At 35.5% G+C, this 15063-nt stretch overlaps 2 protein-coding genes across 5 annotated transcripts in view; one reads left to right on the forward strand and one right to left on the reverse strand.

Annotated features, from left to right (window-relative positions):
- Window positions 1-401: 401 nt before the first annotated feature.
- Window positions 402-5247, reverse strand: LOC141596210 (ribose-phosphate pyrophosphokinase 4). The gene is made up of 7 exons (XM_074416316.1): window positions 4876-5247; window positions 3363-3678; window positions 2303-2398; window positions 2078-2146; window positions 1861-1989; window positions 909-1008; window positions 402-819 (listed from the first exon to the last, which is right to left on the reverse strand). The coding sequence occupies exons 1-7, from the start codon at window positions 4989-4991 to the stop codon at window positions 689-691; spliced, it is 957 nt and encodes a 318-aa protein (XP_074272417.1). The 5' UTR covers window positions 4992-5247; the 3' UTR covers window positions 402-688.
- A 1831-nt stretch (window positions 5248-7078) lies between these two features.
- Window positions 7079-15063, forward strand: part of LOC141596241 (uncharacterized) — a 32594-nt gene continuing 24609 nt past the window's right edge. For 2 of the 4 annotated variants that reach the window (XM_074416348.1, XM_074416364.1), the window contains exons 1-2: window positions 7080-7178; window positions 7934-8510. In XM_074416348.1, coding sequence (XP_074272449.1) covers window positions 7963-8510 — 548 coding nt within the window. In that variant the 5' untranslated portion in view covers window positions 7080-7178; window positions 7934-7962. Of the gene's footprint in view, window positions 7179-7933; window positions 8511-8590; window positions 8850-9141; window positions 9385-15063 lie in introns of those variants that run through there. The other 2 variants (XM_074416342.1, XM_074416356.1) reach the window with 2 other exon arrangements.

Here is a 15063-nt window from a genome sequence, read left to right on the forward strand (position 1 = left end):
TGCTATGCTACTGAAAGTTTCAGTAGCAATAAATAATACTCCTATAGCAGTGACGAACAAAGGTAGGATCATAGTTGCCAAGCACTTCAACTACTACAATAGTTGAGTAGGGAAATAATACCGCAGATATACTTTTTGAAAAACTGCTTCGAATATACTAATGATTAGGAGAAAAGTAAACAGGGTAACAATAGTATAAAACCACCTCTAAGATCTTATGATCAAACCATCTTATACAAAATTTTAAGGAAATATTTTACCTAATTACCAATCCCTCTGTAATTGGTGACAAACTGACAAATACCTGTTAACAATCCATAACTAAGTCTTTAACGTGGATTAAACCAACCCATACGTATTTGAAACAAAGCTGAAAATGAGCGCATTTAGAGATATTCTAGTTCCACCAAATTTAAGCTGATTATTATCATAAACTTGGCCCTCTAGTAGTTTTGATTAATGCTAAAGTCAGTCTAAAAGGTTCACAGCAAATCCAGGTCGACCTAGATCAGCATTTTAAACGCTCAGGATGTTGTACAAGACCAACTTATCTGATGCTAGAAGCTAAGCTTGATGAAGTTTCAATGTGAAAAAAAAAAAACACAAAAAATAGCTAAAATTACTAGCCAAACAGCACAAGACAAGGTCTTTTCATACTGCGATGCCAACTCGAAAACCCAAATGGAATTCAAATTTGAAGAGCATCGGAAATTGATCCAGCAAGACTCAGAACTTCAAATGGAGCTTTATCTTGAATAGCCTTTACAGTGCGAGGGCAAGAATCTGTTATCCAGAAGTAACTAAATGCTACCTCTGAACCTGTCAATGTACAGCAACCAGAAAACATTGTAAGGATCGTTGAAATACAACATCTGTGTGAAAAGTCACTGCAAAGCTCGAGTTATTACCATCATTTTTGTGAGTAAAACGCTCAAAAGAGCGCTTAGGAAATACAGCATGTGTAACATAGGCGCTAACCTTCGCTGCACCATGTGCTTTCAATACTTTCTGAAAGATCAAACATGAAGTCGAGATGTAAAACAAATGAAAGAAATAGTCAATCAAGTTATTTTAATCTACATGCATTATTATTGCCATGGTCAAGAAATCATTGGCTAGTCAGTAGCGAATAACCATAATACTCGTATGTATACTATGCCCACTATAAAAAAGAGTTAAACCAGTGAGCCACTCTTTTTTTCTTTTATATCACTCTCGGTAAATCTATATTTGTTTTTAGATCAGTCCTTTATGTAAGCAAGTACGATTGGGGAAGAGAGTAACCACACAAAACATGCCTAAAAAGAATACGTAAACAACTAATAGCGTCTTTATATAGCATTTGAGGAGATGTAAGCAACAAAGGGTGTGTTTGGATAGCATTCGAGGAGGGAAAGGGAGGGCAGGGAGATGGAAGGAAGGGAAGGGGAGGGGGAATGGAGCAAGGGAGTTCCCCTTCCAAATCTTTCCTATGTTGGAGGGATTTTGGTTAGACTTGGAGGAGGAGAAATGGATCCCACAATTCCGCTCACCCCAATTTGCTAAGCAAAAAAAACAAGTTTTTACCCATCCCCTTCAATTCTCTCCATCCAAACAAGCCCTAAATGGGATAGGGACAGTAGGATGCGTTAATACATAGGATGTAATGATGCATTGTGCAATATATAGCAGCATCCTAACATTATCCAAAAATTCTTCCATGGCCAATTTGTAGCAAAATCTATACCCACTTGACATATCCTACAAGAAATCAACATAAAAATGGCAACAAACACGAATGCACATTACATGAAAATATTTTAAGCTCGCCAAGAAGAACACAGTATTACACCTAATGTGTACCAATTAAACATAATATACCTGGCATTCAATGAGAGTGCCTCCAGATTGTACCAAATCGTCAACGATTACAACATGATATCCAGCAGGGTTACCCTCCTTAACCCTAACAATTCTCTTGTCACCTTCACGGACTTTAGTACATATAACCTAGTGATTAAAAACAAGAAACATAACTTTCCCGAGGTAGAATACGAAAGGGAACACAGATAAGAACAATAGTAATTAAAAAACCAACCGTAGGATAATGATCCAGCTGCTTGTGGAATCGCTTCCATGCTCCATCGTCTGGAAATGCAATTACTATCTGGGTATTATTTGTAGAAGACATACCATCAGCACAAAGTCCATAGTAATAAGCTAAAAAATCAAGAATTACTTTCTACAACTGGAAAAAGATAATACTTGTGAAAGTTCATAGCATCAGTATTTTAATAGAAACAATTGCAACAAGTGTAGCAACCTTGTTAGCCTCAGGGAGTTCCTGAAGACGCTGCTTCAACAGAGGAATCCCGGTTTCAAAACACGGCAGCACATGGTCACCAAAATAAAATCTTTCCTGCAAACAGATAACAAACTTGCTTTCAAAATAAAGAAAAAAAGTTCTTTCCACCCAAAAAAGCATCTTTGGCCTCTATAATCATAATCATAAAACAAGGTACAGGAAATCCATTAAAGGCTTGCCTTACCGCCCACAATTACTGCACCCTTGTTCAGAATCAGTATTCCACCATACTATCTATAATTTTATTGCATGAGGACTCATTCATAAATATAAGATCAATTCAAGATCCAAAAAACAGGGACACATAATACGAAAGATTGGAGTAGGGGCTGTATATACAATGTCATCGTTCCGACTGAAAACTTCTTCGTATAAGAAACATATACTTAACATTGAAAGAGGTCCAATTAAATCATGACTTACACGTTGTAGAGAATCAGTACAAACAAGTGTAGAATAAGCACATATTACACACACCACAAGCTCAGGAAATGGGGAGGAAAAAATGTTTCTTAGATTCAAATAAGATAACATGCTTTCGCATTAACCTCCAACCCCCAAGTCCCCAAAATTCGCTAGTCCTTTCATCCAAATAGTTAGTCAAATTTTAACAAAATTTTCTATTTTTGTCAAATGAACACATTTACAGAAATAATTTTCACTTTAAAGAAATAATTCTGCTCTTTAAATCTCCGAGAAATAAAATTATATACCCGCCAAAGCAACTCAGTGACTCTTTTGCCCAACTCCCTTGCCAAACTAAGTACATTTCAGGCCTCACAAAAAAAACAAAAAACATTTTCACAGTTGTAATAAATGCAAAAGACTTGCAATATTCTTTGTACTTCATCATCTTTGCATTTCAGATCATTAAATTAAAACATCAAATTAAGAAAGGGAAAACTTTGTGCTGCATACTTGCATGATATGTAGATTAATATAAAAGGAAAAAAGCAAATGAACCACCACACTGAACTTATCAATCAATAAGCCTCAAGGGTCGGATTGTGGAAGTCACCTGTAGAGCATGTATATCATATACAACAATGCTAGTTGGGCCACCCCTTGATACAGGAATATTGGACAATAACCTCGCCATTGTAAAAGCTGTAGCAACATCACCCTCCTCTTCCATACGCTCAAAGGAACCGGTTGGGAAAAAGGGCAAGACCAATGTGAAGGACGCAACGAATAGCCGAGGAAGTGCATATATGACAGAGAGTTGTTCAAAAATGACTTCAGGTTTGCTGAAAGATGCCAAAAAAGCCACGTGATGGCCTCTTATTTCTTGTGCATCATTTATGAAAAGATTTGGAAATCCATCATCGAAACTCCTGCCATATAATGCAATATAATGAGTTAATCCAGTTAGAAAACAGCAAACCCGTTGTTTTTCCGCATAACATAAATTCCGCCTCTCTCATGTGTGGTTCCATACTTCCATATAAATAGATTGGCAAATACTTGGGTATATTGTTAGCAATGATCAGTACAGCCAACGGAACAGTTTGTTTCGACTATAACAACTGGTTAATGTAATGAGTACTTCAGCAGATTGTTAATGTCAACACTACACACTACGACATTCAGAGAAAGGCAATAAATACAGAAGACAAAAATTTCACTTTGATTGCCGAAAAAATAACTGACAAGCACGAACACGGCTTAAAACTTTCAGAAAAAAAAAAAAACTCCAACCCAAAAAGATGTCTCATTTTTAAGTGTCCAACGCTGAACAATTAGGGGCGAGTTTATCAATTTAGAAGCCAAGGAGTAATCTGACTCGGTGCGAATTGGTTTTGGGATGAAACCTCCTTGAACTTATAAAGTTGACGTCTCTCCTACTCGTGGGAGCGGCAAAAGCCCAAGCGTGAAATTTAACAGACTCTCTATCTCAGTCTCAGCAATAAACAAGTTTAGATAAAAGAAGCAGAATTCGAAAGCTCGTCAAATGTTTTGGGCTGAAACATAAACTCTTATAAAACTCAGCAAAAATTACACATAAGCTCGGATTAATGTATATGGTTGTACAATGCTTATTATACAACTGGTTGTATAGTAGTATTTGTGGAACAATGAGGAGCGAGTTTATCAATTTAAAAGCCAAAGAGTTATCCGGCCTAGTGCCAATTGGTTTTGGGCTGAAACCTCCTTGAACTTATGAAGTTGACGGTCTCTCCGACTCGTGAAATTTAACAGACTCTTTATCTCAGTCTCAGCAATAACCAAGTTTAGATAAAAGAAGCAGAATTCGAAAGCTTGTCAAATGTTGCATCTCAAATTAATGACAGTTGTGAGGAGGAGCGTAAAGGGGAAAAAGAGATTCATAAGGTTTGATGAACAAATTCAATAATTCAAATTAATAAATGTAGAATTATATAAACACATGTAAATAAATGAAGTGCATAACATAGCAGTACCTCCGTCTCAATCATTTGTTTACCATTAATTAAAATAGGCATCACAAAGAATTAAAAAAAAAAAAAAAAAAAAGTAAAGTAAAGAAAGAATTAAAAAGAAGAAGGAAGGACCTCCAGGAAATGGATTGAAGTTGGATGAGGGGAGATTGAGCGGCGACTTTGGAAGCGAGATCTAGGGCTTCTTCACAGTAGAACAACAGTATTTTCTTCTGGTTGGGTTTCTCCATCTTCTTCTTCTTCTTCTTCTCTTTCTGTATTTGTCTACTGTATACACTTACAATGGTGGCTGATGAATGATGTTTGTGGGTTTTGCTAACAGTAGTAACACTGAAGAGCTTTATTCATGAATCAATAATGTAAAGAGTGGCGCTCATTCTGGGAATCTAATTCCCTACTTTGTGATTTTCTTAATTAAGCCGTCACCCTATTAGGACGACTCGCAAATTCAATTTCCTCGTTTTTTTTCCGAATAAAAGTAGTCATAAAAACGATTTTGATGATGCAAAGAGAAAATATATATTATGAGTAGATCGGGCAAAAGTAACCCGGTTCGAACAGGTTTACCCGGGACCCGTAACTGATCCGAACTATATTATCTGAATGTGACCCGAAATCCAAATTGAACTGGCCTGACTCCAACAATCCAACATCACCTGAGCTTTCTTGACCCATAACTGATCCGATCCAAAAATAAACCGATAAAATATAATCCTAATTGAATCGAAAAAACTTGAAATGACCTATTTTTTTTCTTATTCATCAACCCGAAAATGACCCTACGATCAGCTTGACCAAAACATACCCGACCAACAAACCCGAAACCCAAAATGACCCAACCCGACCCGAAATCAATAAAAAAAACCCGAACTGATGTAGCCCAATTGATTCATTTGTCAGGTCTAATTATAAATATCATCTCTGGTGACTTTACCAATATGTTAATTAATATTTGCATTCATTTTCAAATTGTTGTAAGTGTCTTTTATTGCTCGGTTTTATCACTTGCATATGCTCAAAAAACAAATAAAGTCTGAGTTTAGAGCATGTTTGGCCTCGATTCTTAAAAATGAGTTTTTGCTTTCCAAGTTTAATTTTTCAAAAATGTTTTTCAAAAGCAGAAGTAACAAAATGTTGCTTCTATTTCTATAGGCAAAAATATGGATTTTTGGCTTTTGAGAATTTTTTGTTTAACTTTTAGAAAATAGCATGTTTGGCCACAAAGTATTTTTGAGCCCGAAAACACCCTTTCAAGCGAGGCCAAACACTAAAACAAACACTTAATTAGCTCAAAAAAATGCACATATGGTAAAAACAAATAAAATATGAGATACTACATACGAATGATACGATGTATATTCCCTTTTCTCTTAGAGGTACAAATGTACAATTATTACCACTTACACGCATTTTTTTTATTTTAGTTTTTTGATGTTTACTAGGAGTATCTCTTATCGATAGCTGGGGCAAAAGTTTGGCCTTTTCATTCGCAAGAGTCAGGAATCGAACCTTACCCCTAGGGTTGGGCACCGGTCCAAAACCGAACCGGACCGGAACCGTAAAAAATCTCGAACCGGAACCGGACCAGATTATAAAAATTACGGACCGACATTTGACCTGAAAAATTCCAGTCCAAGACCGGACCGGACCGGTTGGACCGAAATTAATTTTAGATGCCCACTTTTCAATTCCGGCCCATAAATCTGGACTAGTTGGACCGGAATAAGTAGGCCTTCAATGTATTTTTATTTAATATTTTAAGGAAAAAAATAAAATAAAAATAATTATTGTCTTTCTGGTCCGGACCAGAAAATTCTGGTCCAAGACCGGACCGAAAACCGGAATATTAAAAAATGGTAGACCGGGGGCTGAACCGGAATTTTTAATTCCAGTCCCGATCCGAACCGAATTTTACCCATCCCTAGTTCCCTACTTATCACTCACATCAACTAACTTTGATACATACCCACATTTTTGTCTAGACACATAATTATATACCTTATCTTTGACCGTAAATTATTTATTTATTTATTTTTATATTTTTCGTGAGATATTTTAAATCAAAGGATAATAGTGAGACCGAGACGGAGAGTATTTAAAACCTTACTTGTATCAGAAAATTTCATTTTGGTCCAAGACCGGACCGGATATCGTTTGCTTTCACAAAATACCCATTAAGGGGTGAGTGGGAATCACATGGGAGGTGCCCCACCTTATCCCCTCTCCCTTTTTATAAGAGGTTTTCAGCTTGTGACGGGATTAACCCGTCACGAGCAAGACGGTTTGTACTTATATAGGCTCCAATTGAAACAAATGCAATAGGAGACCCACATTAGCTCGTCTCACTAATGATCCTTCCGAGTTTTTGACGGATCGAAAGTTTATTTGAACGTCCTCGAACCCATCTCTTCTCCAAGGTGCTAATTTTTCCCTTCATTTTCTACTTTATAAATTCTGTTCCGTTCATTAGTTACCCTTAATTCATTTTCTACTTGATCATATGATTCATAATTTCATATCCTAGCTCCTTTTCCCCTAATGGTATTGTTGCTTGACTATCACTATTCTTTAATCTGCTGATTATTTCATGAATATGTATTTTATTTGATTGATTCATATCTTGATCTGGGTCACTATTATATTATTGAGTAAGACGGTCTCGTAGGATGGAGACTGTTCACTTTTGTGGGGGAAAAAACCATTCATTTATCGCTAATAAATGACTTGTTTATATGAACAATGGGACCGTCTCACACAATAGTTACTCTAAAATCTTTGACCTTTTTTAACCCAACACGAAAAACTGAAAGACTGTGTTGGACTGTTGTCAATGGATTTAATCAATTAGTCTCACTATAGACGGATATATCCGTCTAAAGTGAAAGACGGGTCAAATATGCTTAAAGTGGTGACATTTTTGGGTTGATCATGCTACTTGTTACTTGTCTTATGCTTAAAGTGGGTGGATATTTGGCCCGTCTATAACTATTGACGAATATCTCCCGTCTATAATGAGAATTTGTGGGATTTAATTTGGTGGTGTTAGTTATTTGTTGATTTTGTTGTTTCAGTGGTCTCATTTTGATGGACGGTTCTAAAGGATGATTCATGTCGGCCGATCCCAAATCACTTTGGGATTAAGGCTCTGATGTTGTTAATTTTGTTGTTTCAGTCGTCTCATTTTGTTGGAGGGGGGGAAAGATGAATGTTAGGAAAAAGAACAACAAAAGCGATGTGAACGACGAGGTGGAAGAGTTGCTAAGGGCAGCAGAAGATGCAGCATTACTAAAACTCACCCTCAACTCACACGCGGTTCATGCCTCGTCTTCTAATCTCCACCCTGACCTAGACCAGAGATTTCGTAATCTTAAGACAGGTTCTAAATGCAAGGAAGGTTCAACCAAAAACATGGTCCCGCAGGAGCCTAAGAATGTGAAGAAAGAGGTGGACGATGATGACTTGCTTGCGAGATTTGCTGCTCTTAAGGCCTCCATACCTAAACCACCTCCTTCCACGTCGTCTTCACTTGTAGGTCTATGTACAGCGGACACTTGTGTTGATAATGTTGTTGAGGATGGCGAGGATGATGAGGTTGAGAAGGTTATTAGGTGGGCTATGGATGCTGCCCGTCTTGATCCCTCTCCAGCATCTGATGATGAAGATAACAATAGTGATGATTTTGACGATAGTGAGAAGAGTGACGAAGATGCTGATAGTCCTTCAGAAAATCAGAAGAATCCACGCAAATAGTAAGTTTTTTTGCATTGCATTGCGTTCTTCTTCCATTGTGTCGTAGTTGAGTAATTGTTGCTAATTGATATGCGTGAAGGACGACTTTGAAAAATTTACAAAAGCTAATGAAAAAGAAGAGCAGGCAAACTCCAATGACACTACCATAGACTTTATCCTGTGATACTAGCGGGTTTCTTTGGACCATGAGGGCGCTAAGGCGTAGGTGTGCGTCCTCTCTTACAAGTATTATGGTGAATTCAAGGGAAGATACTTTCTTGATCAATTAAGGATGGTACTGTATAATTGATAGCAAGATAAATGATGTTGAAGTTATATCAGATTCCTTTTCACGCTGAAACTTTAAGGGTGTGTTTGGATTGAGGGATTTGGAGGGAAAGGGAGAGGAGGGAATTGGAGGGAAAGGGAGGTGTGCGTCCTCCATTTCCCTCCTACAAGGCAAATTATTTCCCACCAACATAGGCAAGATTGGGAGGGAAAATCATCTCCTCCATTCTCCCTTCCCTCCCCTTCCCTTCTTTTCTCTTCCCTCCTCCCCCCTCCCCTTCTTTTCCCTCCTTTTTTCCTATTCAAACAAGGCCTAAGGCGTTGTTTTAAAATATTAATGATCGCAGAATGATATTGTGTCAGATAACGCCAGAGTGTGAAACATTATCTAAAACGGCGCCGCTTGTCGTTCAGACGCTCATCACCCCATCAGGGCCGTTCCGGTCGTTTTGGGGGCCATGTGCGAAATCTTATAGAGAGGCCTCGGTACCATTTTTATTTAAAGAATAATTGAAAAAAACGTATGTTAACTATTTTGAGTAATTTTTTTATGACTTATTTCTCAATTCTAGAAGCAATATAGTACATAAATATATTTCTTTTCCATTCTTCAACAACAATTAATTAGCATGGTGGTTAGTTAGATGATAAAGAAGAGATGCAACCTTAGTTCGATTCCCAATGACCTTATTTTTCTGAAAATTGAACAACACATTGTTTAAAAATTTTGGGAATCGAACACAAGATCATTGGCAATATATACCATTAATCTTACCACTGAGTCAAACTGATTACTATGCTAAGAATACGCGCTAAATTAATTATTAACTAACGCGGATATTTCTTACGATTGGACCCCTTCAAGTCGGGGGCCTTGTGCGGCCGCATCGCTTGCACGGCCCCAGGGCCGGCCCTGCACGGCTGCACCCCATCACAATCGTATTCAATGCGACGTCAATTAATGCAAGACATCATCTGAAACCGCTCATCATCACTAAAATCGTAATTTTAAAACAATACATCATCAACAACTGCCTCTGAAACCGCTCACATCACCAGAATTGTGATTTTAAATGATGTAGTGTCAGCTAATAGAAGATAGTGTGAGACTGGTAAAAAAAATCCGTTCGTTATAAATATATAAAATCTTTTTTTTTTTAAAAAAAAAATTAATTATATGGTTTAAGCTAGATTTTTTGCATATGTTTTAAATTCCAAAGTATCCTTATTTGTAGTTTGGATAGCTAAGTGACCAAAAAAAATTAGTTTGGATTGCTATAGTACTATGGTGAGCTTGTTTCTGTTGATGATACTCTTAAATGCTCTTTGGTGAAGTAGTAATTGTGACCTCTCCCCAGCGGCGTATCCAGGATTTGGGTAAAGGGGGGGCACAGTTAAAAAAAAAATTTTTGCGGACAACATTTATACATTAAAATTCAAATATCGTCTTGATTTTATGGTTCTATTTTGATTTTTGTGTTTGTGTTTATGTTATTTCTGTCTCAGTGTTGTGTTTATCGTCTTTTTTTTTTTTTTTTTAAAAAAAAAAATTTTTGTCACGTGAGGGCACTTGCCCTCACTATCCCCCCCCCCCCCCCAAGATCCGCCCCTGCCTCTCCCATGTGCAAATAGAAGATGTAAAAATCAACAACAAATGTTGTTGTAAGAAAAATGGATACATTAGGTTTAGATATTTTCACAATTTTTTTATATAAAAAAAAGGTTGGAGTTTTATAATTATTTATAGATAATGTATTTATTGTATATAAGACCTAACCTGAGACTAGATATACGATCTTGGATTAATTTTTTTGCATGTTTTTTTGCATCAATTCTCTGAAATTTCAACATGTATGTGAGGTTTAACGATGGAAAACAACTTTTTTTTGAACTTGAAAAATATTTGGTTCAAGTAACATTTTTCATAAAAGTTGGCTTATTTGTAGTTGCAGTTATAACTTAGATAACATTTGCACATGGTGACATCCACTCGCGGATTTAGGGGGTAAGTGTTTGTCCCGCTTTTCATAAAAGCTTATATACACTTCTACTAAGGAAGCGGTTATGTATGGATAAGAAGGAACTTGGCTTGGTAGTTAGTATGTTACACCCCCCCCCCCCCCCAGGAGGCAAAATCATGTGTCGGCTGTCAGTTACTGAGGAAATTTCAACAGAACGGTTATGTACGGATAAGAAGGAATCGGAACTTGATTTGCTTGGTGGCTAGTACGTTTCTCTCCCTCGGGCGGCAAAATCATGTGTCGGCCATCAGTCATCGCAGAAACTTCAACAGGCGTTACGTAAATTAACTATGAAAATTTAAACAACTTTTTATTAAAGATGAAATAGATTTGATGTTTGATATCACTTCCAAAAGCTGGTTTATATCTATAGTGGTACTAAGAATAATTTTTTATGCATTTGATCACATGGGTGAAATTTCAACATTTATAGGTAATCTAACATTAAAAACCATATATTTTGATTTTGATGTGGGAAAGTTTCTCTCAAGCGGCAATGATAGTCTAAATAATGTTTCAGCATACATATATCATTAATGAAATTTCAACAAATCATTTTAATTATTTACCTTAATTGGGTACATGTTTACCCGTAATTTAATGAACAACAAGTTATGAAGTTGTGAGATTTTGGAAAAAAGTTCCATTTTTACTTAGGAATATCATGTTTGACTTGGTGAATCGCATAATTAAACTTTTTGATGGCTATTTGTCAACCTCTCCCTAATGCAAATCAGAAGAGGTTACAACAACAAATGTTATTGTTGTAGAAAAAATGGATACATTAGGTTTAGATAAAATAAAAAAAAATAAAAAAATTAAAAATAAGGTTGGAGTTTTATAAATATTTATAGATAATGTATTTATTGTATATAAGATCTAACTTGAGACTAGATATATGATCTTGAGTTAATTTTTTGCATATTTATTTGTATTAACTGGCTGAAATTTCAACAAATATGTGAGGTTTAACAAAAGAAAACAACTTTTTTTTCAACTTGAAAAATATTTGGTTCTAATAACACTTTTCATAAAAGTTGCCTTATCTGTAGTTGCTGTTATAACTTAGATAACGTTTGTACATGGTGACATCTACTCGCGGATTTAGGGAACAAATGCCAGTCCCGTTTGGCCGTTTTCCATAGAAGCTTATATACACTTCTACTAAGGGAGCAGTTATGTATGGATAAGAAGGAATTAGGCTTGGTAGTTAGTATGTTGCTCCCCCCTCAGGCGGCAAAATCATGTGTTTGTTCAACAGAGCGGTTATGTATGGATAAGATCAAGGAAATTGATTGGCTTGGTGGCTAGTATGTTTCTCTCCCTCGGGCGGCAAAATTATGTGTCGGTTGTCTACGCTACCTTACTACTTAACTTTGTTTTATTCAAAGGGCGAACATCCCCCCTTCTCCCGATTTAGATTAAAGGCAAAGAAATGCTTAAATCAAGGTCCACAGAAGGTATGGCTTTAAAGCTAGGGATAAGACGGCTAACGAAATAACACTATAGAGGGAGCAAGTTCTAGCAGCGAAAAGCCGCCAATGCGATTGTTTCTTCGATTACCGAGCATATTCTTCTAATCCTTTAACCAATTGTGGAGGCGGTTCTATCTTCTCTTCTTCGACCTGTTTCGTCTTCGACCTCACTCATCGCAGAAATTTTAACAGGCGTACGTAAATCAATTGTGAAAATTGAAACAACTTTTTATTAAAGTTGAAGTAGATTTGATTTCTGATTCCACTTTCAAAAAAAGCTGGTTTGTATCTATGGTGGTATTAAGGATAACTTTTTATGCATTCAGCTCACATCAGTGAAATTTCAACATGTATATAAAATCTAACTTTAAAAACCATATAATTTGATTTTAATGTGGGAAAGTTTCTCTTAAGTCATAAAGATAGTCTGAATAATGTTTCAACATACATATATCATTTAAATTTCAATAAATCATTATAATTATTTATTTACCTTAATTGGGTCCACAAAATTACCCGTAATTTAATGGACAAGTTATGAAGTTGTGAGATTTTGGGAAAAAGTTGCATTCTTACTTAGGAATATCTATGTTTCATACACTAAGACTTGGTGATTCGCATAAACTTTTTGATGGCTATTTGTCTATTTGATCATATGAAAAGGAGAAGAATATTCAAAAATTTGCATAGTCAAAGTTTTTAAGTAGTGAATTTGAGACTTAATGAGAATCTTAAGTGGAATTTAAGTATATTTTGTTAAGAACTGATAGCATATGTTGCTTTTAAAGTGTGTAATCTTTCTTGTTACAAATCCAAAACAATCAATTAGAACAATGCCACCGTCAGAACTGTATTATGTAATGACACCGCGTCAGCCAATACAAGACATCGTCTAAAATAAACTGTTCGGCGCTCATCGCCATCAAAATCGTTCACATATGTTGTGCATACTGACATGTGTGAACGAAATTTAACTTCTAAAAACAACTTTCTTTTTCTTTCTATTAGTCTTAAATAAGACTTGGATTTTAATAATATTTCGATAAAAGCTCGTATGAAGTCGCAGATGACATTTTGGATAATGTTTTGTATGTTAATAGAGATACCAACATATAAATATTTTTGACATATATCATTTCATTAATTAAGTCTCCAAATCCGAGTTTAGGAATTAGGATCAAAACCTCATCAAGTCTTAATATGCTTCATGCTTGTATATTAAGTCAAAAGTCTTTTTAAGTTGTGAATCTTGAGAATTGAGATTCATTAAGAATCTTAAGTGGAAAATAATACTCGTATATATTGCTTTTAAAGTGTATAATATAATGTGTTTTGCTTCTTTGCTGGTTAGTTTGATTTTTAAAAGTAAAGTAATAATATCATCGCCTTTTGAAAGCGCATCACTATCAAAATCGTAATCTCAGAATGATACATCGTCAACTAATGTGAAAAATTATCTAAAACTCTCATCACCGTCATAATCGTATTTTCAGAAAGATACAATGCCAATTAGTGTGAGATATCATCTAAACCGCTAAAATTATCATCTTATATAGTACAACTTATGAGTATATATATTGACAATCCATCTTGCTTATGACGGGTGTAGACACATCACAAACTTCTGACTTGAGACAAAAAGCATTCTCACTTGCCTCTCCCACTTGCAAGTTTGTCTCACGTCACAAGATTGAGAATTTATGATATATTAGTTACCTGTGAAAATTTAGGGGATTGTTTTTAACTTTTTAATAAAATGTTTTTTTAATAAAATTGTGATAATAATAATAATAATTATTAATTTCATACTTATACTTGTGTAGGTTTAAATGTTTATTTATATAATTCATATGTGAGCTTCTCCATATATTACTTCGTATGTAGCTTCACTCGAATCCTTTTTTTCTTTCTAATAATGCTTTAAAAAATTATATATATTCTTAAGTCGGAATTTAAACTATTTCAAAATGGTGTTTACGCACGCTTGAAAAGTGTTAATTAATTTTTGACAAAAATAGTACAAAAAAAAAATGACAAAAATGTTAATTAATTGTCATTTTTGGGAAGTCGTATCTGTGACCTAGTGTATAGGTTGGAAAATAAGCGACAATTTTGCTCCTTAATTTTCCAAGGAATATTACGAAGTACAATTTTGTGAGCTTGTGGACATTTTATGTTTGAGTAATTGTCATTTTGATTCGGAAACATTTTTTTTAATGACGTCTTCCTAAGATTGGTAAACCCGAACCTAAAATAATGACGTCAAAATTAGAACGGATAATTCACGCGGTGTCCCTATGGTTTGCCACTTTGCACGAAATACCCAAATTTTTTATCCGGAAATCTTAAAGAGGTCATAACTCGTGTTTACGAGTTCCAAAAGTGACGATTTTTTTTCCAAATCGCTCACCTTTCCGAGAACTACAATTTGAAAAAAAAAAATTGTCGATGAGTTATAGCCTCTTTAAGTTTTTCGGATCAAAAATTTGGGTATTTTGTGTAAAATAGCCAACTTCAGGAGTATCGCGTGAATTATCCGAAATTAGAAATCCAGGATGAGAGGTCTCTCTTTTTAACACTTATGTATGCTAATCAATAATTCGGTACCCATCTTGGTTTATCCCGTTATTTTCTTATTGAAGCAAGCTGGTTTATTTCAGCTAATCTTCTCGGTAAAATCATTAGTACTGTTACTCCTGACTCGTGTTCAAACCCCGTCAACACCAAAAATTTCCTTTTGATATCCTTTCCACACAAAAATAAAAAATACTTGATGTTGAACTAATAGA

The sequence above is a fragment of the Silene latifolia genome, chromosome 1 (genome assembly GCF_048544455.1).
Source record: "Silene latifolia isolate original U9 population chromosome 1, ASM4854445v1, whole genome shotgun sequence".
Taxonomy (NCBI): Eukaryota; Viridiplantae; Streptophyta; class Magnoliopsida; order Caryophyllales; family Caryophyllaceae; genus Silene; species Silene latifolia.

Excerpts from the sequence above, each read along its gene's own strand:
- LOC141596210 (XM_074416316.1), bottom strand. The coding sequence starts at position 4,991 with ATGGAGAAACCCAACCAGAAGAAAATACTGTTGTTCTACTGTGAAGAA. Across the intron at positions 3,679-4,875 it reads CTTCAATCCATTTCCTGGAG|GAGTTTCGATGATGGATTTC; the intron begins GTCCTTCCTTCT and ends ATTATATGGCAG. Across the intron at positions 2,147-2,302 it reads AACTCCCTGAGGCTAACAAG|ATAGTAATTGCATTTCCAGA; the intron begins GTTGCTACACTT and ends AATAATACCCAG.